The following is a 27,453-nucleotide window of genomic DNA, read 5'->3' as shown; positions in this document are numbered from 1 at the left end:
GGGCCCCTGTACATGGTCTTACGTTTATGTTGCCCTGTGGTCAGTCAGGCCCCACACCTGCTTGTAACAAGCTGTACGTGGATGCTACATGTGAAATTAGCATGACTCCCTTTAAACATCAAGTTCAACGTGTGGCTTGAAGGCCAAAACGGCAGATAGTTCCTGTGCTATGGGATGCACTAATCAGCATTTATTTACAGCTGCCAGAAGGGCGTTGAGTATAGCACAAACATGTGAGGACACATCTCTTTACCTGCCTTACAGGCCAAATCGCACTAATCTCCACAACAATCCAGGCTCTCAGAGGTGGCTAATTTAAACTCCAGGAATGGTTAACCTGACGCTGGAAAAACACTCTTTCAACTTTACTGTTTTGACATGACGTTAATGTGACAAATTAGTACTACTGGAACCTTTCTAGTCATACACAGTGAAAGCCCAAGTCAACCAAGCATAAGATTTAGGTGTGGTAGTTTATTTAAGATAGCTATGCGACACTTACCTTTGCTTTAATGATGATGAACACTTTCTTGTTCTTCAGCTTCCACCAGTGTTGGTCAAGTTACTTGAAAAAAGTAATTAGTTACTAATTACTGATTACTTCTCCAAAAAAAGTAATCCCTTAACATGGCAGTAACACTGCCCATCTCTGGCTTCCACATAGCAATATTATTTACCCATCCAAATTGAAAATAGACGTAGAAGTCCATAGTTTGAAAGGTTGCATCCTGGCATCAGCGTAAGGTCAGTGATTTTCTACAACAGGGGTCGGCAACCCTGGGCACGCGTGCCACATCTGGCATGCGAAGGGTTAACTGATGGCACGACCATAGCTGGACTGGCCATCGGGCATACCAGACATTTGCCTGGTGGGTCGATGGTGATTTTTCGTTTTTATGGGCCGATGTCTTTTTCTTTTTTTTGTAACGGCATAAACAATGAAAGGTGGTGGATTGGCCAGATGCTGGTTGATGTGTAAAAATAACTCAGTTGTTTGGTTGTGGCTATGGCGGAGCTCCCACAGAGGCCAGCAGGTGGATGAGGGAAAGGGGAGGCAGGAGGAGGAGAGACCGGAAGTGGCCGCCAGTCCGAGTGTCAGGTGAACTGAACTTCAGGTAAGAAGTTATGACCTGCAGTCTATCTGGGTCAGATATAAACCAAGTTTAGGTGGAGTTTATTTTCGTTATGCTGACTTTTTACCGTCAGTTACAATAACTCGTACTGCGTACTAGCTAGCATGACGGAGTTTCTATACAGCTGGATGGGTGCTATGATGTTAGTGAGAGTGAACTTATTTGTAAGGTTAGTTAGTAGAGTTTCCAACTGACCTGTAAAAAACGGAATCGTCCCGCATTCAGAGAAAATATTACGCGTTTCGTATTGAGCTGAAAAGGAACACAGTTTGTACTTCAGCTAGAATGGAAAAAGACACAACGCTGGAGTTATTCTGCATCTTTACGCTGCAGCTGCCTCTTCTCCTCTCATTCTCTCCCCCTCCCTCTCCTGTTGCTACTTCAATCATGAAACTGATCAATGATCAGCTGATCGGCTTTTCTCTCTTGTTTGTTTATCTCCCACTTTGCGCCAGAAACAGGAAACCAGCCGATGTCGCGCTAAACAACAGCAGCACGTTTAAGCTTGATCAGCTGTTGTTAGAATTGATTTAATATTCATTTCTAGTATCAGCTGATGTTTGCTGGAGCCACAGCTGTAAAGCTGCTGGTCATGATGTCGGTTTGGATATGTGGTGAGAGGGAAACATGAAGATGAAACCAGGAGATGTCCTTACTGAATCATCAGAGCTGAACAGTGATGGAGAAACAGGTTTACCTTTTAGGTGACATGAATGAGTTGAAGTTATGAACTGTTTCTGAGAGACAAATAACACCAGGATCCTTTTCTAAGTAGCTGACAGCTGGTAACTGTGCAGGGGCGGGTCTAGCAAAGTTTTGCCAGGGGGGCAGGTAGGGCATTAACAGGGAGAGGGGGCACAAAGAAATACTTTTCTTTCTTATTCTCATTTAAAATGTCTCACTTTTAATAAATAATTATCTGAATCTTACAACCAAAGTTTTTATCTGACGTAAAATGTACAGAAATCATACATATACCAACAAGACTGTACATCACTGTTACAACAGCGTCTGTTTTCATTCAAAGGCTTTATGGCTTTAAGACCTGGGGGGCCGGTCTCCAGTCAAAATGAAGATTTTTTGTCCCAGTCCAGCCTTGGGCACGACACGCAGTGAACTAATCTGAGCAGGTGCATTAAAAAATAAATGGCCGGGCCAGCGGTGCACATCGCAAATTAGCTCGCATACACACATTAGTTGTGCCGCTTCTTAATGTCGGTATCTTAGCTAACAACCCCAACTACCAGATCAACTTGTAACTGGCTAAAAGTAACTACCGGTGAGAGGGACGTTGTTAGCTGGCAGTTTTTTCAAGCGATGTTTAAATTTCCACATTCTGACACTTCAAATGCTTCAGCAGCTGTCCGCTCAGCGCAGCATCAGCACCACGGAAATACACGGATACATCCGAAGACTCGATACTGATCAAACCAGAAAGCTTTAAAGAGCAGCTGGGTTTATCTTGCATTAACTGGCTGGTTTAATGCCAGTTAATGCGACATCGAAATGCAGCTGATTGAACTGAAAAGCTCGACACTGTGGGGTCAGTTTGCAGAAGTTTGCAGAACTATGAACGCAGCTGGAATCCACAGCTGTGCGTGTTCATGGAGCTGCATGTTCACCTGCTGGACGTCACTACCTGACAAGTTTAACTGTCTTCAGAACATTGCAGAGGCCTTATTGACAGTATTTGGCTCTACATGTCTGTGTGAGCAGATTTTCTCTCACATGAGTCCTCAGGTAGCCTCTGAATGCTGGACACTCGGAGACCTGTGTCTCTGAGTGGGAGACCAGAGATCACATTAACATGTGTGTCTCTGTATTAACAAACATGCCATATTGGCTTAGTTTATTTTTCTTATCATTGTTGGGAGGAGACCATAAATAGCATTTGTATTTTCTGTTGTACAGTTCATTTATTTAGTTCAAGTATTCTGATTCTGATTCTGATTTGCTGTTATGGATAAAAAGTCTTTTTTTGTTTCTAAATAGCTGATAACTATTCGCTAATAGCTGCCAACATCTGCGAACAAATATAATTCTGTAAAGTTGATCTATATAGTGAGTAACTGTTCATATAGAGCGTTATTAAATTCATTGCTAATGCAGTCATATGGCACAATGACCTCTGAGGGAATTTTAGAGGCACTCATCATCAGAAAGGTTGCCGACCCCTGTTCTACAAGATGCACATAGATGTCACTGAACTGGAGCTCTGGGAGAGACATTGGCACTTTTAGGTATTTTAGGTATTTACATAAAGCTGCCAGAGCAAAATATGGATCACAAGTCCCTAAAATTCATTGTTTCTCTTCATATGTTTGTTTTTCGAGTAGTTGCTTGATATAGGCGAGAAAAATACTTTTCCTACAGCACCACCTACTGTCCACTTCTGACCATATTTTGCATGCCAGGGTAGTGAGTCAGTCATGTGACTGAAAACTCTGGATAGGTCTATGCTGCTGGGGACTTCCCATGATGCACTTGGTGTTTCTTCTTCACTCACCTTTATTTCACTCACCATGTCTTTATACATAACTCTGAATTTAATCGTTACTTATTTTAAAGCTTTGACTCTTGTCCTCCATGTACTTTTATCTCGTCCTTTTATCCTGCCGTCCTCCACTCACTCCCTAACCGATTGCAGAAGATGGCCGCTCCTCCCTGAGCCTGGTTCTGCCAGAGGTTTCTTCCTGTTTAAAGGGAGCTTTTCCTTCCTACTGTCGCCATTGGGGTCGTTTGATTGTTCTCTCTGTTTTATTGGAGGGTCATTACCTTTCAATATGAAGCACTTTAGTATGACTGTTGTTGTGAGTGGCAGTATATAAATAAAAGTGAATTGAAATAAATTTCACTGTTTTGTTCCTCTAGGGACCACAAGGACCATCGGGGCCTAAGGTGAGAACAAACTATGATATTACCCACTTTCTACGGTTATTAAATTTGCCTCTAGTTATATGTTGTCAATATCATATCATATCATTGATTTTATGTAGGAAAGTGTAAGGATTGTATTGTATCTCTTACCTTTTAACTCAGGGAGAGCCAGGAATTGGAATCCGAGGAGAAAAGGGAGCGACGGGTCAGAAAGGCGACAAGGGAGACAGAGGCCATCTTGGACTTCCTGTAAGTTCACTGGACATTCTGTCTGTTCATAATAACCAACATTCAAAATACATCTTAGCTGTCTCATATTGAAAATTGATGCAAATGATGTTTGAGTTGATTTGTAATGGGATAATCTGAAAATGAATTTTTGGGTTGTTATTCTTTCACACTGGTTTGCACTCACATTAAAATAATCATCTGTTTTAGGTCAAACTTTTACATCAAACTACCAAAACTCTTGAACCACTGGCATAATCAAAAAAATTCAATGGTTTCTTCAACTCTGTGCTTTTTCAGTGATATCATTACAGTCATTACAGTAATGCCAGGTTGGCCACGACAATCTCTGCAAGAAACACAGAAAACAACAAAAAACAGTTAAAAGAAAACCCTCAAACTGTTAGATAAAAAAACGTCGTCACACTCACTTTCTCTTCTCTCAACCAACTTTTGGCTGCTGTGACCCTATGCCTTGAATTACTGTAATCATCCTAATATCACTGAAATGAGTCACTGCGTTCAGGAACCATTGAAATTCTTACAATTTACCTGCTGGTTCAGGAGTTACAGAAAATACAGATGTTAAAAAAATGTTGCAAAACACCAGAGAAAGGTTCAAAGGCTTCAGAGGGCTGACGACACCATTTCAGTTGCTCTCAGTCACTTATAGATTGAGGAATTGAGTTTTTCACATGATAGCAAGATGTTGTTGCATTATCATTAATCGTGAAATTATTGGCTCTATCAAGGTCCCAAGGATTTGCTTTGTAAGTTGAATTTGGGATTCCTGCTTTTATTTCTCTGATAATAATAAGCTGTAGCTCTTATTTCATTTTTTATCCTAGTGATTATTTTTAGACAGTGAGATAATGCTGAACTTTAAGTCCTGGTATGATTTTAATACTTTTTATATTTTTAGAACCAGTTTTTTCTTATATTTAAATATTTTTGCTGTCTTTGCCTTAATGCCTTAATTTAGTTTTTCCTTGTCTCTTTTTGTCTTGATGCTAATTATCTTCTGTTTACTTCTTGTTTTATTTTTAAGGCTAGTTTTCTGTTGTCTCATTTTAGATTTCTCTTCTCTTTATCGTCCTTTTTTCCTCTTCCTGTTAGTGATCTGTTAGTTTTTGTTGTTGTTGCCTGTGTTTGAGTCTGATTCTAGAAAGCAGGTTCAGCAAACAGAGTCTAACAACTGACTTTTCAGTTCTAAAATAGGTTAATCATACTTACTTAAATCAACTGTGAGTATGTTCACCTTGAATATGTGTGTGAGTACAAGAAAAAGCCATTTTCAGAGGAGCACCAGTACCAGGAGTCTCCGTAGTATCGTGTAGTAACTGAGGCTGGACTGAGTCAGTGTGGCCCGGTCCAGCACTTCCATATTAACAAAACAGTAGAAGACAAAAGCGTATTACTTAAAGCTTGAATTTTAACAGATAGAGCTGAACATTTTTATTTCAGCTTTAACTTAACAAGGACAAAATGCAGTTAATAAAAACAGAAGATAAAAATATGGATCAAACATGTACCTGCGTATTAGTCAGACCAACCAACACTGGTTTAAGTGAAGTTCCGTGGAGCCTGCTGAGGTCCTTGGCTTTAACTGAGACATTATAATACAGCGCGTGAAATAAGCATTGAATATAAAGGTGCTATTGACATGAAATTCCCACCAGATTTAGTAGCAACCCATTCAATTGACACATCCAAAACAACTCAAACCATAAATGTTCATAAATTCTGTGTACTAATCAAAAAGGAGTGTTATGGAAGTTTAGTGCATTAAATAAAAGAGGTGACACTGCTCAGTTTCCATTTGAGCGCTTTATTCTTGCAAGAAGGAATTCAGCCAGCACGAGGCAATTGTGGGGTTGTAGTGAGGATACAAACTGACCCTCCATATAAGGGGTCCTCCCCCATTTTTACTACTACTCTTCTGTAAGGCAGAAACACGTCACTTTACACAGGTCACCTACAGTTCAACAGCATATATGAAACAGATAAATTAAACCAGCTAAATTTCTTGTCCAGAGACAGGAAGTAGGACAAGTTGAAGTTTAAAGGGCTGTAAAACCAGATACCACCAGGTGATCCGGGCGTTGGCATCTTTCATGCGGTGAAGCCATTGCAGCAGGGCGTGGTCTGAGCAGAGGGTGTATGAGCGCCCCAGCAGGTAATAACAAAGAGAGTTGACCATCGAGGCGTCAGTCTGGAGGATAAAGGGGGGGGGGGGGGGGGGAGTCAGGACTGTGAGCAGCTGCTCCCCACATAGCCATTTTTACCTGCACAAACTCCACCTGCCACGACTCCGTCCACTGGACCAGGTCTGAAGCACCCATTCGGGTGAGCTCAATTAAGGGGAAGGTCAGGTCTGCAAACCCAGGCACGAACCAGTGGTAGTACCCTGTCAGCCCCAAGAACTGTCTCACTTCCTTTTTGATCTTGGCAATTGCTGCTGTTTTTTTCCATCTGTGGACACACCTTCCTTCCCCCAAGTGCTACCCTAGATACTGTACCTCCCTCCGTCCAACTGCACACTTCTTTGGGTTGGCCATGAGCCCCACCTGCCTCAGGGACTCCAGGACTGCAGTCACCCGCTGCACATGCTCCGACTAGGTGTCACTATGGATGATAACATCATCCAAGTAGGCGGCAGCATTACAGCGTGCAGCCACAGCACCCAGTCCATGAGGCTCTGGAAGGTGGCCTGGGCTCCAAACAAACCGAACAGAAGGGTGACGAACTGGTACAAACCGTGCGGAGTGGAGAAGGCCGTTTTTTCCTTGGACTCTGCAGATAAGGGAATCTGCCAATAGCCCTTGGCTGAATCCAGTTTTGTGAAAAAGCGGGCCGTGCCCAACCAGACCAGGAGCTCATTGAAACGGGCATGGGGTAAACATCAAAGCGTGACACCTCACTCACTTTGCAATAGTCACACACAGAACGGGATAGACCCATCCTTCTTCATGACCAGAACGACAGGGCTACACCACGCTGTTTGACTCTTCTATTACTCCCATCCACAGCATCTCAGCCAAATACCTCTGAACAATTTGACTTTTATGTTCAGGTAGCCTGTATGGCAGTGAACGTGCCATCATGCCAGGTTGTGTATGAAAATGGTGCTCGATGAGACTCATATGGCCGAGTGGGGGGGAGAACACATCTGCAACAATCCGCCAACATCCGCTCTCTAGGTCTGTGCGACATGGTTATCACAATGGAGGGAGGCAGGAATGGTGGCATTTGGTACCTCTGGCCCCAGCTCGTCTCTGTCACCAGGCTCACCAGAGAAGCGGCTGCAGTCTCTCTCCATGCTTTGAAGAGGTTGAGGTGATATGCATGGACCCTCCATTGTCCGACCATATCACTTCATAGTCGACATCCCCCACTCGCCGTGGGACCACCAAGGGCCCTTGCTACTTGGCAAGTAATTTTGAGCTGGAGAAGGGAAGCAATACAAGCACTTTATCTCCCTGTTAAAATTGCCTGATTCTAGCCCCTCTGTTGTACAGATGTTAACATCACGCAAATTCTCCCATGACAACCTCCCAAAAGTGTGTTTTGCTCACAAATCCAGAACGTACTGAATCTCATTTTTCATTGGACTCAGACCTTCCTCCAGTTTTCTCTAATAAGGTTGAGCACCCCTTGCAGCTTCCTGAAAATCCCTTGGTGGAAGCCTGGGGCACCTCCCACACTGCAAACAACAGAGGGTCTAACCAGCGATCTCAATTATGTTCATCCTCGTGAATGAGCTTCCGAGTCACGGACTTTAAAGTCTTATTCAGCCGCTCCACCACTCCTTCAGTCTGAGGGTGGTAGACATTCAGGGTGCGAGACATGAACGATGAGCCCTGGTCAGTCAATATCTCTTTCGGGATGCCAACATGGGAGATGATCTGCAACAGCGCCTGCGCAGCGGCACTGCTTCTGGGTATTGCGTTACATAATCCACCTGACTAAATACAAAGTGATAGCTGCGTCACTACGTGGTGACGCAAACTAGAGGAAAAACCTTTTTTCCTGATAGCTCTCTGTTATACTCTTGATCTGCATGGGCCCCCAACCCCTATACAGGAAGTCTGTTTCAGCTCTTGGTCCTATGAGTCTTACCCAATAGGTATGCAGAGGTCAACTGCTAACCCAGATAAGACGAAAACTGAGTAGCCTTGCAGATCAAATACTGTCAGTCCCATTGGTTTACGGTAGCTCCCCTATTGATCATGGCACTTGTAATTTCTGAGGAAAGGGCCCAAGGGAAGATTATTTTAACAGGCTAGGGTAAACTGTAAAAGCTATTTGCACTGATCAAAATCAGTACTCAGACTTTTACCTTTACTGTCTAACAAAGAGTTAAAAAGTGAAGGTCCACAATTTAGACTTTAATTGCCAGAAAGCAAAAGCAAAGGCAAATAGTAATAATCATAAAACACTTGAACTATATGTAAACTATACGTATCTAATTAACCTGGTCTGAGCTAATGCTGATTTTGTTCTTATCTTTGGTGGGGAGAGCTTGGAGAAAGGATGAGCACAACCTAAAGATCCACTTATCCCCATGTTCTGAGTTGATGGTAATCACCCTACAGGAAAGCAGCTGTGGATTCAGGGGGAGTAAGATGAACCAAACTCCTTCTGAATGAACCATCACAGCAAAATTGAGCAGATGAAAAGCCAAAAAGAACAAAACCAGTTTGCATGTTCACAGTTCAGGCTGTGGCTTTCCACTGTGTGAACTTCTCATCTCATAGAAGACAAAAGGGAAGAACCCCAAATCGCCCCTCACTTTTAAACTGCTCACCCTTTCTCCCCATTCGCCCACTGGACATCACATCTGAAGTGACATCTAACCTCACCCCCGGGGACATCCAATGACATTATTAACGTCTAATCGCCCAATGTCCACCCACACGTTATCATGCTCTCTCTATCGGACTTACAACATTTAAACTTTCAACTTTAAATCAAATCAAATCAAATCAAATCACTTTTATTGTCACATCACATGTGCAGGTACATTGGTACAGCACATGTGAGTGAAATTCTTGTGTGCGAGCTTCACAAGCAACAGAGTTGTGCAAAATACAATAATGTAAACAAGCAAAATACAAGAATGGCTACATCTGAAACTAATAAATATATGTACAATATATAATAGTATATGCATTTCTGGATGTGTATACTAAATATTTTCTACGTGTGTGTGTGTGTGTGTGTGTGTGTGTGTGTGTGTGTGTGTGTGTGTGTGTGTGTGTGTGTGTGTGTACACATATTTTACAAATTAAATAGAGTAAACAATAAATAAAATATATAAAATAAATAAAATAAAATATACAGAGTGAGACATGTGCAAAACAGTGGCATTACTGTACAGTATGGAGTGCATAATGTTAAAGTTCCAGTAGTGAAGCTGAGGTGTCTATGACGTGTTCAGCAGTCTGATGGCCTGGTGGAAGAAGCTGTCTCTCAGTCTGCTGGTACGGGACCGGATGCTGCAGAACCTCCTTCCTGATGGAAGTAGTCTGAACAGTTTATGGCTGGGGTGACTGGAGTCCTTGATGATCCTCCCCGCTTTCCTCAGGCACCGCTTCCTGTAGATGTCTTGGAGGGAGGGAAGCTCACCTCCAATTATCCGTTCAGAGCACCGCACTACTCTCTGGAGAGCTTTGCAGTTGTAGGCGGTGCTGTTGCCATACCAGGTGGTGATGCATCCAGTGAGGATGCTCTCAATGGCACAGTGATAGAAGGTCCTGAGGATGCGGGGGCTCATGCCGAATCTTTTCAGTCTCCTGAGAAAGAAGAGGCGCTGCTGCGCCTTCTTCACTGTTTTGTTTGTGTGTACTGACCACGTAAGATCCTCAGCCAGATGTACTCCAAGGAACCGGAAGCTGCTCACTCTCTCCACAGCAGCGCCGTTGATGGTGATGGGGGTGTGTACTTCTCTGCACCTCCGGAAGTCCACTATCAACTCCTTTGTCTTTGCGACGTTGAGGGTGAGATGGTTGTCTTGACACCAGTGGGTCAGGGCGCTGACCTCCTCCCTGTAAGCTGTCTCATCACCGTTGGTGATAAGACCCACCACTATAGTGTCGTCCGCAAACTTCACAATGATGTTGGAGTTGTTAGTGGCTGTGCAGTCGTAGGTGTAGAGTGAGTATAGGAGAGGGCTCAGTACACACCCCTGTGGAGCACCAGTGTTCAGTGTGACGGGGGATGAGGTGATGCTGCCCAGTCTGACCACCTGGCGTCTGTCAGACAGGAAGCTAAGGATCCAGCTGCAGAGGGAGCTGCTCAGTCCTAGATCCTGCAGTTTCCTGTCCAGCTTCGAGGGAACGATGGTATTGAATGCTGAGCTGTAATCTACGAACAGCATTCTCACATACGTGTCTCTCTTCTCCAGGTGTGACAGGGCAGTGTGTAGTGTCAGGGCTATGGCATCATCAGTGGACCTGTTGTGGCGGTATGCGAACTGTAGAGGGTCCAGTGAGTCGGGTAGTGCAGAGCAGATGAAGTCCCTGACCAGCTTCTCGAAGCATTTGCTTACGATGGGGGTCAGGGCTACAGGTCGCCAGTCGTTCAATGAGGAGATGGTGGAGGATTTGGGTACAGGGACGATGGTGGCCATTTTGAAGCAGGCTGGGACTACAGACAGAGAGAGGGAAAGGTTGAAGATGTGCGTGAACACTCCAGCCAGCTGAGCCGCGCATGACTTGAGGACGCGGCCGGGAATCCCGCCCGGACCAGTAGCTTTGCGTGCGTTCACCTTCCTGAAGCACCTCCGCACATCCTCCTCAGACACAGTGTGCACACTGACGTCATCCGCGGTGCGCACACTGTCCGGTCTCATGGTGTTCGCTGTGTCGAATCTAGCGTAGAATACGTTTAGATCCTCACACAGAGAGGCCGTGGTCTGCGGTGTGCTGGTTTTCCCTCTAAAGTCTGTGATCGTGTTTAGTCCCTGCCACATACTCCGAGGGTTGTCAAACTGTTGCTCCACCCTGTCCCTGTACTCACGTTTGGCTGCTTTGATCGTCTTCCGGAGTTGGTAATGTGCGTGTTTGTAGTCCGATGTGTTCGCGGAGGCAAAGGCGGTGCTCTGTGCCACGCGAACATCTCCGTTAATCCAGGGTTTTTGATTTGGGAAGGATTTAACTGTTCTGGATGGGACGACATCTTCCACGCATTTCCTGATAAATCCGCAGACTGAGTCTGTGTATTCATCAATGTCCCTAGCAGCCACGTGAAACATTTCCCAGTCCGCGTGATCAAAACAGTCCCGCAGCGCAGACTCCGATTGGTCTGTCCAACAGTGCACCGCCCTCCGGGTTGGAGCTTCCTGTTTCAGCTTCTGCCTGTAGGCGGGCAGGAGCAGGATGGAGCGGTGATCTGATTGGCCGAATGGGGCGCGGGGGAGGGCTTTGTACGCATCCCGGAAAGAGGTGTAGCAGTGGTCGAGTAGCCGATCTCCACGAGTGTTAAAGTGGATGTGTTGGTGGAGTTTGGGTGAGACTTTCTTCAGGTTTCCCTTATTAAAGTCTCCGGCTGTGATAAACGCCGCCTCTGGGTGTGCGGTTTCCTCGCTGCTGATCGCGCTGTACAGTTCCCTGAGTGCACGGTCAGTGTCAGCTTGTGGGGGAATGTAAACAGAATCAGAATCAGAATCAGAATACTTTATTGATCCCTGGGGGAAATTATTTTTTGTTACAGTGCTCCATTTTAAACCAACATTAAAACAAGACAGACAATACGCTAACTAAGAATAGTACAATATATACATATATATACATACATACATACATAAGTCACTTATAAATAAATATTTGGAAAAGAAACATGTGTAGTTGTAGCAGCAAACAGTGTGTTAAGTGGATGCGTTGTACAGGGAGATGGCCACAGGCAGGAATGATTTCCTGTGTCGTTCAGTGGTGCTTTTCGGTAATCTCAGTCTCTCACTGAACGAGCTCCTGTGACTGACCAACATGTCATGGAGTGGGTGGGAGGTGTTATCCAACATTGTCTTTATCTTGGACAGCATCCACCTCTCCGACACCACCTTGAGGGAGTCCAGCTCCATCCCCACAACATTGCTGGCCTTACGGATCAGTTTATTAAGTCTGTTGGCATCTGCGACCCTCAGCCTGCTCCCCCAGCATGCAACAGCATAGAGGATCGCACTGGCCACCACAGACTCATAGAAAATCCTCAGCATTTTCTGGCAGATGTTGAAGGACCTCAGTCGCCTCAAAAAATAGAGACGACTCTGGCCCTTCCTGTAAAGTGCTGTGGTGTTTTTAGCCCAGTCCAGTTTATTGTCAATGTGTACTCCAAGGTATTTATAGTCCTCCACAATGTCAACACTGACCCCCTGGATTGAAACAGGGGTCAAGTGTTTCCTGGTCTTCCTGAAGTCCACGATCAGTTCCTTGGTCTTTGCCACGTTGAGCTGCAGATGATTCTGCTCACACCACGTGACAAAGGAGTCGACCACAGCCCGGTACTCTGTCTCATCATCCCTGCTGATGCATCCAACCACCGCAGAGTCATCAGAAAACTTCTGAAGATGGCAGGTCTCTGTGCAGTGGCTGAAGTCTGTGGTGTAGAGGGTGAAGAGGAAGGGGGAGAGGACAGTCCCCTGTGGTGCCCCTGTGTTGCTAATCACCTTGTCAGACACACACTGTGGGAGACGTACATATTGTGGTCTTCCTGTCAGGTAATCAACAATCCAGGACACCAGAGAAGCATCCACCTGCATCGCTGCTAACTTATCACCCAGGAGGGTCGGCCTGATGGTGTTGAAAGCACTGGAAAAGTCAAAAAACATGACCCTCACAGTGCTCGCCGGCTGGTCCAGATGGGTGTAGACACGATTGAGCAGGTAGATGATGGCGTCCTCTGTTCCGAGACGAGGCTGATAAGCGAACTGAAGGGGATCCAGATGTGGTCTTACTATGGGTCGCAGCTGGTCCAGGATGAGCCTTTCCAGGGTCTTCATGATGTGGGAGGTCAATGCCACGGGCCTGTAATCCTGGGGGCCACTGGGACGTGGCGTCTTTGGTACAGGGACGAGGCATGATGTCTTCCACATCACCGGGACCCTCTGCAGACAGCCGTAATAATCACTGCTGTAAATTCCCTCGGTAGCCAGAATGGCCGGCACTTAATCATCAGGTACTCCAGGTCCGGTGAGCAGAAGGATTTGACCGGGTGCACGTTCGCATAATCACACCAGCTGTTGTTGATCATGAAACACACACCACCACCTCTGCTTTCCCCAGTAAGATCCTGTGACCTGTCCGCGCGATGCACGGAGAACCCCGGTAGTTGTCATGCGGAGTCCGGTACCTTGTCCGATAGCCAGGTTTCTGTGAGGCAGATCACGCAGCAGTCCCGCATCTCTCGCTGGAATGAGATCCGTGCCCGAAGCTCGCACAGCTTGTTCTCCAGAGACTGCACATTAGCCAGTAATAAACTGGGTAACGGTGGTCTGTTAGTGCGCCGTCTCAGTCGAACCAGAACGCCAGATCTTCTCCCTCTGCGTCGGCGTTTGCGGCCTCCAGGGCCAGAGAACAAAGGCGTCTCAGGTGAGATGGATGGGGGGTCTGCAAACGGAGCGTCCGTGTTGCAAAACTTGAACTCCGGAAAGTTATAAGAAAGACAGTCTTTTATGTCCAGTAAGGTTTGTCGGTCGTACACAAGGAGACATGTGCTACTCGCGAAAAAATGAAGGAAAAGTAAAATTAAACACAGAAAAAAGCTGTTGCTTGGGGGAGCTCGCGACAAGGCTGCCATACTCGGCGCCATCTTGAATCACCTACTTCAAACCACTTCATTACATTTTCATCTTTCACCTGTCATTCTTAACATAGAAAATGCATTTACACACTCAGTCACATATCAATACAATTCACTTTGTTTCATTTAGCTTATGTATTTCTACTTCAGTTAGATTTGTGTTTAGCACATTTTCACATGAACATTCATTGTAACATCATCTCAGTGAGGCCTGAATCATTGTTATTCTATTTTCTGATTCATTATACTGGTTAACTTAAACATATTTACAACTAATTAACAATCAGTAAAACCACTTATAAATGATGGTTCCGTGTTTGACAGTTACAATCTTTTTTCTCTCCTTCTCCTCTTACCTCTTACATGAATCCCATCATGCGTTCTCTTTCTCTGTGACCTTTAACACAGATAAACTAGGGCAAAGGTTGAATCATTCATTACTATGATTTACTCATCCACATACTGTACTTCATTCTACATTTCTATGGATTCATTTACATGCTTCATTGTAGCCTCTATATGCTTTCCTATATATAATTCTAGATGTTTTATTACACTTTTTGTTTAAAGTGTGGTGAGGACATATCCTGATTAACATCGACTCCAAGATTTCCAAGAGTTAAATAGGAGAAAATTCACAAACAGGACCTGAAAAATATATGAGGCCCTTCAGCTGACCCACTTTTTACTATTGTGTCATCAAAAATGTTCTTGGTGGAAAGGTGGTTGACAAGAAACCATCCTTAAACAGGAGGAAATAGCTGGAGTCTGTATGTATCAATAGTAAAAGGTTTCATGGACTGATGAATCCAGATTGTACATTTTTGGTTGAAATTGTTCTATATTAGGACACACACACACACACACACACACACACACACACACACACACACACACACACACACACACACACAGAGATAAGCAGAAGAGATGTGTGAATCTAACAACAATTTATGACTGTGTGTAAAGCTCTGCTTCAACACTGGCTGAGTGTTCTCCTTTCTAACTTTGCAGTGTCTTTATGTTGCAGTGTAAATGCCTTGAGCCAAGTGGCATCACAGCTTTAATGAATATAATATAATTGAATTAAATTTAATTTTTTATTATAATCTTTCTAAAATGGACCATGTTGCTGTAAATCTTTGGCTTTACAAAGAATTTATGGTTTATGTCACACTCAATAAGTTTCATTTATAGCCAGTGCTCATGTCAGTATAGAAGTAAATTTTATTTTTAAAATGGTAAAATATGCCTTTGATATAATCACAGTGAAATTTAGAACAGCCATCACTGCGAAGAAAAACATGATGCCATCACCCACTATGACCAAATCACTCACTCTTCCGCTTCATCACTTTCATCGCTCATCTGTTGTGATCATCTGAATATGTTTTTGAAGTCACTTGAGTCGCTGCTTCACTCACGCCTCCTTCCCCCATCTCCCCATCCAACTCTGACTACCCTCCCCATCTACCTACCACCTCGTCCCCTCATCATCTCTGCTCTCTAACTGTGTACAACACTATACAGGGGGCTCATGGGTTAGACGGCAGACCAGGTGCAGTGGTGAGTGGTGCAAGTCACATTCCAATCCCTTTCTCTTTCTCCTCTTCTTCCTCCCTTCTACTCCCAACTATTGCCTGCTTGATGTCCTTAATGCCTGCTTGTTGTATACTGTATGCTTGCTTTGTTGCTACCCATGCTTGTCTTAATATTTTTCATTCTAAAGAAACTCTGTGAGGACAGGAGTGCACAGAGTTGGGTTTGGAGGATACAGTGGCACTGAGAACGTATTATCTATATGGTGATATATGGGAAGTAATTATTTGATCCCCTGCTGAATTTCTAATTTTGCTCACACAAATAAATGAACAGTCTCTTTTATTAAGACAATAAACAATAAACCTATATATGTAGCTAGATATATATGACTAATGATAGATAGTGCTGTGATTGGATGTTAATCTCCCTGCAGACCACATGACCATAAAATATGGCAGATGCCACCACAGAGTTACAGAAGGTCTTCGGGAGTTCCCTTGCAATCCAAAAGACTGGAGTCTTCAGATACAGTCTACTTTGTCAGTTTATTGGTCAGGTCAACACCCAAGTACTCATAAGAGTCCACTGTCTCAATCTTAATTCCCTGGATGTTCATTGCTATACGTGTAAGATGTTTCTGCCTGCGAAGGCCCATCTCCAGCACAAACTGGAGGTGGTTTTCCCAGTGTTGAATAGACAGTTTTGCTGCATCAGCCAAAACAGTCCCCATCAGTTCTCTTTACTCTCAGTCATCAGAGAATTCTTGCTGGAAGTAATTGACCGAGTTTTAAGAGACATCTGTGCTGTATTGGGTGTGTGGGGTGCCTGTACAGACACACATGTCTGAAATCCTACGTACTGATGGACGCTGGTGAGATAGTTCAGGATCCATGTAGTGAGATGATGGTCCACACCTGTATACTCCAGCTAGTCTCTGCGAGTGTGGTCAGGGCAGGAGTGGTGTTCAAAGCACTGGAGAAATCAAAGAACATGATTCTCACAGGTTTCCCAGCCCTTTCCAGGTGAGCAAGTCGGTTGTCGGTTTCTTCCTCTTGAAAGGGAGTTTTTCCTTCCCACTGTTGCCAAAATGCTTGTTCACAGGGTGTCATCTGATGGTTGGGGTGACTCTGTGTAGGGTCTTGCATTATTAAGCATGCTGAGTCGAGTGTTGTTGTGATTTGGTGCTATATAAATAGCACCAAACCAAGGGCAGCACGGTGGCACGGTGGTTAGCACTGTAGCTAATTCCAGCTTTTGTCTTTTCCCTGACGTCCTTTGAGAGCTTTGGTTTTGCCCATCATGGTGGAGAGGTTGATTCTGTGGACAGGTGTGGTTTCTACACATAAAGAGTTAAGATCAAAAGAGAATGAATGATTTATTGGAGTCAGAATTCAAATCAAATCATTTTATAATTTTGATGTAATGTGTTTTCTTCTGCATTTTTGGTTAATATTCGGTCTCTCTCCATTAAAATGAAACTACCATCATAATTAGAGGCTGTCCATTTCTATGTAAGTTACAAATGTACAAAGTAGGGGATCAATTATTTATTTCCACCAACATAGTTAGATAGCGAGTTACTATAACTAAAAAGTTTTCTTCGTACTTTGTGTTGATAGTAAATTTCCCCTTAAATGGTGGTGTACATGTACAGCAGCAGAATTGAGTGTGTGCATTGTGACCATGAAAACTTGCAAATCTTCTCTGCCAAACAACTTAGTCTGCTGTTGAGCTTCTGGTACCCCGGGTGAAAGTCTGCTACCTGATTATTACTTGTCAATGACAAAACTGATCATTGACAATCATCCATCTGTTTTGAGTATTACCAACACAAATGACCTAGAACTGTTTGGTTACAATGACTCACCATCTTAGTATGTTCATCACAATTTTCCAAAAACATATCAATATTCTTTGTGTTCGTTTGCGTTTTAATTCTTTACACAATCAGCAATAAACCCTTAAAATTTTAAGCCAACTTCACCCAATTCAAAACAGGCTTATTACAGATTCCTGGTTTCCTTCCTTTTAGTTTGCAAGTTTTTATGTTCAACATGTCTGCCTGCTTTCCTAGAATAGAAAATCAAGCTAGAATAGAAATATGTATATTTCCTTATCAATTACTGTCCATCAAATCTCATAACCTCTGTTTTCACTCTGGTTTTTTTTATTCAAAAAAAGATTTGAATAATGGCTTGTCTACAGGCAGTTGTGTAAGTTTCCAGAGTTGACAAAAGAAATTAGCCTGTGCATAAAGATGGACATACAAATGAAACTAATTTAGGCAATAGATGTTCAAATTGCTTTCAAAGTAAATTATCTATAGGAGGTAAGCTCTTTAACTGTATTACCATTATAAAAAGAAATAAAAACTTGTTATTCAGTTTGTTTCTTGTAAAAAGGGAAACTCATCAATGACTCCTGCTAAGCTGATTAGGTATGAAGAAATTTCAATTATTTTTTCCCTATTTTAATTAAACTCCCTCAACTACTTTTCTAAGTATCAGTAACCTGAAAATTTAAACCATAAATCCATACGGTTATGAGATATAACCACATCTCATACAGGCCCAGCCACCACAAGCACCTGAGAGATCTTGGAATTTGAAGCTGTTTATGTGTTATGGCAAGTTGTTTTCCAGATCGTCTTAACTATTCCAAACTATTCAGTGTCTTGTAAGCGATTGCCAACAAAACAACTTGCCAGCTCGTATAGAATGCCATTATAGTGTCAGTACTCCAACTCTGATCATACCTTAACAGTTTCCTGCTTCCTGGCCCTCCTAGTACCAACGTCAGGCTGCAAAGCTGCCATTGCTGGAAAGTATGCAAATAAGCATGCAGAGATACCTGTGCTGCATGTTTAAATATCATGTAGTACACGTGGACAGCTGCATTACAGACAGGGGTGCACATGCTGGATATGCCTAAGATGCAAGATCTTCCTCTCCAATCTTGATTCATACTTAGACAGAAGGCTGCAACCTTGACATTTTATTCATTTTCCCTCGTTTAATACAGTTTGGACAGTAGTTCAACAAGCTTGGTATATGCTACAAGTACCAGCAGAAAATTACCTTGTAGAAATGTTCTGTTATCTCAGATTTGTGAAGAACTGGTTTAAATGCTCCAAGATACATTGTACCAGAAAGCTTGTTGATTTACTGATTTGAGGCATTTGATGATCCTGACTATTCTGTTTGTAGATCCTACTATTTACTTTCCTTAACATGTTTTAAAGGGTCTAGTAGGACCTGCAGGTGTGCCAGGGCCAGCAGGACCAAAGGGAGAGACAGTGAGTAACTTTTTTTTTTATTCTAAAAGATGCATCGAGTTTAAGATCAGGCGGCATGTACAGGTGATGGTTTCTGTCACAACTACAGGGTGAAAAGGGTGATCCTGGAATTCCAGGACCAACAGGGCCGCAAGGCATCCCCGTAAGTCTGTGTGTGTGTGTGTGTGTGTGTGTGTGTGTGTGTGTGTGTGTGTGTGTGTGTGTGTGTGTGTGTGTGAGAGTGTGTGTTCGGGGGGGGTTAACATTGGTAACATTTTAATTTGCATTTGCATCCTTCACAGCAATATGATTTACACATCAAAGGGTAGGGAGGCGAACTGTGCTGGTGAAAGATAAGATCAAGTACTATCCATACAGTACAATCCTAAAGAAGGCCATTTGTTCCTGCTATCAATGACACTGCAAGAGTTCAAGAAACAATTCATGCCAATGTTTGCATTTGTTACGCTTCAAACTCATGCGGCAGCTACACACTGCTGTCACAAACACATCTACTGGGATTTCAGTTTTGTGTGGGACGATGCTTCAGTTTCATTTTCACTCACTGTTTGGTTAAATGTAAAGCTGTTTCAAAGCTGTTTAGTAAAGATATGGAAAAATGTTTGTGTGTATTAAAAGCGTATGGAATGAGTTTATTCCATATTAACACAGTGGCATCACTTTTTTATGGAGAGTACTGTATTTGGCAAAATAACAACAGTGATAAAAACATGTGTCCTTATTCCCCAAATGCAGTCATATGGCACAGTCCCCAATGTGACATCTGATTTCTTTTTACAGGGATTAGTAGGACCACAGGGACTCAAGGGAAATCAGGTAACATACTGTCTGCAGTGTTTGGCCTATTATAAAAATAAAGTAACTAACGTGATTGTGGCTGATCATCTGTGCACACACACATGTGTAATTTCATTTATTAAGTAGTTTATGTTGGTAAATATTATTACCACAGTTGGCATTTACATCCACAAAATTGTTGTTGAAATTTCTTTCTGAGAAACTCTGACAATGTTCTTTCTAATATATACAGATAATATCTGAATTTCAATAAATAAATGTTCTCTTTGATATTATGCATAAAAGTAAAGATCAGTGAGTCATAGTTTAGGCAAAATGTTTGGTTTGCAGGGGATTTGTTTTGAACCCAATGGTCACTTGGAGGCATCTCGATGTCAGGCTTACTGTTAAAACAGTCATAATCAATTTTAGTTCCAGTGCTAATGTTAAACTATTCTAACAATATCCTCAGTGACATCCTCTAAAGCACCTTTGTTTTTAGTGGAACTAAAGAGAAAAAACTGTTTTATGAATTAAAACATCATTGTGTGCTGGTCACATACCCACCCCTCAGAGAATGCCTGTTTCCTTCCCATTAACCTGTGACAATTAATATTTCCACTTCCATTTTGTTTTATCTTTGTGGGCTCTTTCAGCACGTTCAACTGGCCACACTTCCAGTGTACACATACAGAAACCCAAACAATCCACCTAAATGTGAATATCCAGTTGAAAGTGTTGAAGCTGTGAGATTGTGTTGCTGTTTTTACTTTTTCCTATCTTCCTTTGTTTCCGCAGGTCTTCCTATCCCCTTTTCCTTCCCTTCACCTTGCTCTGTGGCCTGCAGCTCTTTTTATTGCTGGGATTGCCCTCTCTCCCTCTCACAAATTTTGGCCTTCTGTTCCTCCTCCTCCTGCATCCTAATGTAGTCTTGGGTTCCTTCTCTTACACTTACCTCTTAACTAGTCCTACTTAACAGTTGCTCTTCCTTGCAAGCATCCTTTAAGTCCCTCCAGCCCCTGAACCTTTAACCTGTAACTCGTCAGTGTTCTCTCATCACTGTAAAATGTGTCTACTCATTAGATGCTAGCACAACAAGATTTTCGCATTTCTGGGTTCATCTTTGTTTTTTAAACAGCTTGTACAAATCTAACTGTGATCAGTCTAAACCTTACACCAAATATTACCAGTGTCTTTACTGCAGGTGCTAAAAAAATACTACATCTGAAATAAACTGCTAAAAGCCCAAGCACTGGGTTTAATGGTATCCAGATGAGACGACAGAAACAAAAAAGACCGCAGCAAAAGTCATTTTCTGCTTAAAGTTACAGCATGAAACTCTTATCTCTTAATCCCTGCCTGTAGGAGCAGACACAGGTGACACAAACATTGACCTGAAGGTCCTTCTTTACCTTAGAATCAAAGTAAAGACTTTTAAGGCCTTAAATGCCTTGAAGCAGCTTGATTTAAATTGGAGCTACATAAAACTGAATTGACCTGAACTGAATCCACTTGATGAAGTCACGTAATCATTTTGAAATAGCTGCATGCCAAAGTAGCACATATAATGCAATTAAATAATGAAGACAATGGATTGATGTTCTTTATTTTGATATATATGTTAATATTGAGAAAGCATCAATCTGTTATTCTTGGTCTAACAGGGTGATAGGTTTGTTTGTTAAAAATGGTGCAGGTTTTAAGTTTAACCAAATACTTTTCCCCCTCCTGGTGTTAGATTGCTTTTTAACACCTAAATGTAGACTTCAGTTTGTAAATTTAGTCGATTTTTCCCGTAAAAGACAAAATTATTTATCAGGAATTGTCCACGATGCAAGAAAATAAACTATGCATCAAAATCCAACAGTTTCTTGACCCATCATGTTACTGTGACAAGTTTAAATGTCACTGTAGGCTGTAGTTCAGGAGTTAGAGCAGATCATCTACTACATCTACATCTGGGCAAGACACTAACGCCAAGCTCTCTAATGCATCCTTGAGGGTAAGAATGTGTGTGAATGTTAGCTAGAAAGCACTTCAGTAGAAAAAAGTGCTTGTGTGAATGAGCCAAGCTGTGTAAGCTGTACGTGCACTGTTTCGTAGTGTGCATGTTGTCCCTGGTAGGAAACCTGCTCACCAACTGCAATGGCTTACTTTTTCCTGTTTCCTTCTACTCCCTCCCACTCTCTAGTGAATTTAGATCGCTAAATCATACAAAGAAAACTAGTGAATCAAAATGACGCTAAAATTTCTCATATCATCTGTTGCATATGTCAAAAAACAGCTATTGAAATCTTACAAACAAAAGCATTTGCTTCTACTGTGGTGTAGTAAGGAGGATTAAATTTGTTCTTTTTAATACACTGTTTGCAGGGAGAGAGGGGCAAGAAAGGCAACAGGGGGGCCAAAGGGGATAAGGGAGACCAAGGAGCACCTGGATTAGATGCCCCCTGTCCATTGGTATGTCAGTAGTTCTGTGTTTAGCCATGAGGCAAAGGGAAGAAGCAGCAAGTTACTCTCAGGACATTTCAGTTGGACAGCTTCCTTTTGCCTCATTTAATGTTTCTAATCAACCTCAGAGTGGTTTTGGTCCAGTGGTCCAGCTGTAGGTTATTTTGACAACACGACTAGAATCAATATACATCCTTAAATCCCTCATCCATTCAAAAAACCAAAGGAGGAAGTGTAGGACATTATAATAATATCACACTATCACACCATGCGCAACTATCACTGCTGGTAATAATCATTTTCATAATCATAGTCATAATAATATATCTGTATCTTTCAAGTGGCATACTAAGGAGCAGTAATACTACATAAATGATAAATTAGGCATTACTAATACCTTAGTAATGCTTAATAGTGTGACATTATTATAAAATACTACTGAAAAAGAAAGACATTCATGAGAGCAAAGATGCTTGAGACTGGATCACAGCTATGATTGAGGAACTTTTCTTCCAGGTCCCAGACAGACAGGAAACAGGCAGCCACAGAGACACCAAAGTATTCCCACTCCACGCTGAACTTTCTTCCTGCACCTTCACCTCTGCAGCTTTGTAGTAAAGAAAGTTAGACAGTTCAGCATAGACTAGCTATAGGCAAGAGCTTCTAATACTAAATCAAAATCAATAGCATACCTACTGTCAGATTTCTCTCTGGTGTTATTTTATCCATTATGTCCATCAGCACTGTTGGCTCTGTTCTTCCAGCCATGGTGCACTGGTTGTTTTGAACAAGCAAAGCAATCAAAGACTGGGGAAGATGCTGATGGTCTGCTCTACTTGTACCAGTCAGATACTCTTAGTGAAATGTTAGAGAACATTAACCTCTGCATTAGAATCAGAGAAACCATTTCCTTGCAAGTCCATATCAGTGAGCCCGGTTCCTGTCAGTCTCAGGTTTCCTGCATGTTTAGGAAACTGAAGTCAGTGACATCGTGGAGAAACATCGAGATCTTCCTGCCATTAAGCAGTGGAGGGAAAACACTCTTCTGCTGCACGAGCTGCAAAACTCTTTTTTTAAATGGCTGATTTCACAAACAGGGTTTCCGAGGCATTAAAGGGGAAAAAGGTGAACCGGGCTTGCCAGGCCTGGACGGGCTGGATGCCCCTTGCCCTGTGGTATGGTGCTCTTTCTTTCCCTTTACTAGCATGCCTTTAGCTACCCTCAACCACACTCCTCTTTATGGATCCTACAGTGCATCGCTGTAAACAACAATATGCACTTTTGCATGATAGTTTAAATTTATTGTAATCAACTCACTGCTTCCTCTACAATATGGTGAGACAACATAACATAATCAAGAGTGATTATAACGACTAAAAACCTTTGAAACATAACATCACGTACAATTGTGACTAATACACCAACCTCGGATCTAAAACCTTCACAGTGTTATTTTCAAATATAGTAATGCCTTTAGTCATGGTTTCTTACACTGTTTCTTGCATGGGGCACTATTCTTCCCTATCTACAAGGCAATAGACTACCACAGGGAGTGAAAACCAGCCACAGGGGCCAGTAGCCACCATGTGCTATTTCCAAGCCCGGATACATGGGCAGGGTTGCATCAGAAAGGCATCCATTCTTTATGATCCACAAACATGTGGATTTAGTGTGTCCTCTACACAGGAGACTTGTTGATGGAATATAATCCTGGCTTAATTTTCATTTTCTAAAATATTTAAAAGTAGAATGGGAGGCAAAGCCTTCAAATTTCAGACCCCTCTTCTGTGGAACCAGCTCCCAGATTGGATTCGGGAGACAGAGGATATAGTAAGGGCTTTCTTACACTGCAATGGGTCTAGGCTACTTCCCATGATGCATGGAGTGTTTCAGTGTTTCTTGTTATCTCACCTTTTTCACTCTCTATGTGCTCACACACCGCTCTCCATCTAATTATTAGTTCTTATTAATCTCTGGCTGTCTTTCCCATCGTGTCTTATTTCTTTCCTGTCACCCCCAACTGATCCCGGCAGATGGCCGCCCCTCTCTGAGCCTGGTTCTACTGAAGGTTTCTTCCTGTTAAAAGGGAGTTTTTCCTTCCCACTGTCATCAAGTTCTTTCTAAAAGGGGGTTGTTTGATATTTGGGGTTTTCTATTATTGTAGGGTCTCTATCTTACAACCCTAAGTCCCTTGGGGTGACTGCTGGTGATGAGGTTCAGAACTGAATTGAATTAAATACAGGATAGTATTCAAGGGATAGGTTCAAGGTAGGGGTGAGATCAGCAGTGATGGGCTCTGAGCCGCTTGTTATTTGCAGTGGTGATGGAAAGGTTGACAGGTGAGCAGGCAGGAGTCTGTCTCTGACTGTGATGATTGTAGACATGATCTACAGTGAGAGGAAGGATTTATTCACTGGAGGGAAAATACATGAATTCTCTAGTACTAAGTTGAAGTCCATGTATGTGAATGAGGGGAGACGGGTGAAAAAGAGTAAAGAAAAGAGATTTGCTAATCTGTTTATTTAATGTAGTCATGAATCTGTTAATCTGTAAAGCAAACTGATTAGGTCTTCTTGATTGCCTTTCCACAGGTAAGGCTTAGACTTTATTATAAAATCTACAGGGTGAGCCAGTTATATGGATACACCGTAATAACATGGGAATGGTTGGTGATATTAACTCATTCACTGCCATTGACGTCTATAGCCGTCAATTGCAGTGAATGAGTCAATGGGTTTAACTCATTCACTGCCAATGGCTGGCAGTGAATGAGTTAAAGTCCTGTTTGTGGCACATTAGTATATGTGAGGGGGCAAACTCCTCAAGATGGGTGGTGACCATGGTGGCCATTTAGAAGTCGGCCATCTTGAATACAACTTTTGTTTTTTCAATAGGAAGAGGGCCATGTGACACATCAAACTTATTGGTAATGTCACAAGAAAAACAATGGTGTGCTTGGTTTCAACGTAACTTTATTCTTTCATGAGTTATTTATAAGTTTCTGACCACTTATAAAATGTGTTCAATGTGCTGCCCATTGTGTTGGATTGTCAATGCAACCCTCTTCTCCCACTCTTCACACACTGATAGCAACACCGCAGGAGAAATGCCAGCACAGGCATCCAGTATCCGTAGTTTCAGGTGCTGCACATCTCGTATCTTCACACCATAGACAATTGCCTTCAGATGACCCCAAAGATAAAAGTCTAAGGGGGTCAGATCGGGAGTCCTTGGGGGCCATTTAACTGGCCCACAATCACCAATCCACTTTCCAGGAAACTGTTCATCTAGGAATGCTCGGACCTGGCACCCATAATGTGGTGGTGCACCATGTTGCTGGAAAAACTCAGGGAACGTGCCAGCTTCAGTGCATAAAGAGGGAAACACATCATCATGTAGCAATTTCAAATATCCAGTGGCCTTGAGGCTTCCATTGATGAAGAATGGACCCACTATCGTTGTGCCCCATATACCACACCAAACCATCACTTTTGTTGGTCCAACAGTCTTGGAGGGATCCATCCAATGTGGGTTAGTGTCAGACCAATAGTGGTGGTTTTGTTTGTTAACTTCACCATTCACATAAAAGTTTGCCTCATCACTGAACAAAATCTTCTGCGTGCACTGAGGGTCCTGTTCCAATTTTTGTTTTGCCCATTCTGCAAATTCTGTGCGCCGATCTGGGTCATCCTCGTTGAGATGCTGCAGCAGCTGGAGTTTGTAAGGGTGCCATTTGTGAGTAGCTAATATCTGCCGAAGGGACGTTCGCCTAATGCCACTCTCCCGTGACATGCGGAGAGTGCTGCGCTGTGGGCTCTTGCTGAATGAAGCTAGGACAGCCACTGATGTTTCTTCATTAGTTTTCTTGCATCCACATTTTGGCAAATCCAACACTGAACCATATGTCTGTGAAGGTTCTCAGTCATCCAGGTCATCGTAGTCAAAGTAGCTTGCAAAGAAAAGCGTCTGGACTTCTTTAAGTTGCTTGAAGACGTTTCACCTCTCATCCGAGAAGCTTCTTCAGTTCTAAGGTCAAATGGTGGAGAGTCCCAGATATAAACCTAGTGGGAGTGACCCCCCACAGAGGGACAAAAGGACCCCCTGATGATCCTCTAATCGCCTGAGCCAAGGTGTGAAATTGGGTGTGGGACCCAATCAGCCAGAGTTTCGGGTGTGTTCATTGTGAAACCTGGCCCCACCTTATCATGCGAATTCCTGAGGTCAGATGGCCCAGGATGTGAGTGGGCGTTAAGGCGTCAGGGAAGGGATCTCAAAACTGGATTATAGATGGCAGAGAGTTGGTGTCGTAAACCCCCGCCTCTGTTCAAAGATGGTCGCTCACAGTGGACATAGATGGCTTCTTTCACTCCTCTTTCAAACCATCTGTCCTCTCTGTCCAAAATGTGAACATTGGCATCCTCGAAAGAGTGTCCTTTATCCTTAAGATGCAGATGGACTGCTGAGTCTTGTCCTGTGGAGGTGGCTCTTCTGTGTTGTGCCATGCGCTTGTGAAGTGGCTGTTTGGTCTCTCCAATGTAGAGGTCTGAGCATTCCTCGCTGCACTGTACAGCATACACCACGTTGTTAAGTTTGTGTTTTGGCGTTTTGTCTTTCGGGTGAACCAGTTTCTGTCTGAGTGTGTTGCTGGGTCTGAAATACACTGGGATGTCATGCTTGGAGAAAACTCTCCTCCTTTTTCTGATACACCGGCTACATAGGGGATGACAATGTTGTTGCGTCTGTCCTTCTTATCCTCCTTCGCTGGTGTCTGGTCTTCTTTTCTGTGCCTCTTTGCTGACTTTGAGAACGCCCATTTAGGATAGCCGCACGTTTTGAGTGCTTCCTTTACATGTGTGTGTTCCTTCTTTTTTCCTTCAGGCTTAGAGGGAACATGTTCTGCCCGGTGGTGTAGGGTCCTAATTACTCCAAGTTTGTGTTCCAGAGGGTGATGGGATTCAAAAAGGAGGTACTGGTCCATGTGTGTGGGCTTCCGGTAAACTTCGATGTTGAGTTTGCCGTTCTCTTCAATGTGCACAGCGCAGTCCAGGAAAGGCAAACAGTTGTCCTTTGTGTCTTCCCTGGTGAACTTGATATTTTTATCCACAGCGTTAATGTGCGCAGTGAAGGATTCCACTTCTTGTGTCTTGATTTTGACCCAGGTGTCGTCCACATATCTGTACCAGTGGCTGGGTACTCTTCCTTTGAAAGAGCCAAGAGCCTTCCTTTCCACTTCCTCCATGTAAAGGTTGGCTACAATAGGTGACACGGGGGAGCCCATGGCACAGCCATGTTTTTGTCTGTAAAAGCCTTCGTTGTACTTGAAATATGTAGTGGTGAGGCAGAGGTCTAACA

The 27,453-nt window shown here is 43.1% G+C and overlaps 1 protein-coding gene across 1 annotated transcript in view; it reads left to right on the top strand.

Annotated features, from left to right (window-relative positions):
* Window positions 1–27,453, top strand: part of col13a1 (collagen, type XIII, alpha 1) — a 67,246-nt gene that overhangs the window by 35,056 nt on the left and 4,737 nt on the right. Inside the window, exons 28-35 of the mRNA XM_085427277.1 lie at window positions 4,005–4,031; window positions 4,173–4,259; window positions 15,567–15,602; window positions 18,820–18,873; window positions 18,962–19,015; window positions 19,654–19,689; window positions 22,024–22,110; window positions 23,199–23,276. Of these exons, the coding sequence (XP_085283403.1) occupies window positions 4,005–4,031; window positions 4,173–4,259; window positions 15,567–15,602; window positions 18,820–18,873; window positions 18,962–19,015; window positions 19,654–19,689; window positions 22,024–22,110; window positions 23,199–23,276 (459 nt within the window). The remainder of the gene's footprint in view (window positions 1–4,004; window positions 4,032–4,172; window positions 4,260–15,566; window positions 15,603–18,819; window positions 18,874–18,961; window positions 19,016–19,653; window positions 19,690–22,023; window positions 22,111–23,198; window positions 23,277–27,453) is intronic.

This window comes from Rhamphochromis longiceps, linkage group LG13, assembly GCF_057381845.1.
Source record: "Rhamphochromis longiceps isolate RC_006_pf linkage group LG13, R_longiceps_female_GT1.1, whole genome shotgun sequence".
Lineage (NCBI taxonomy): Eukaryota > Metazoa > Chordata > Actinopteri > Cichliformes > Cichlidae > Rhamphochromis > Rhamphochromis longiceps.
This window is presented reverse-complemented; position numbering and strand designations above follow the sequence as displayed.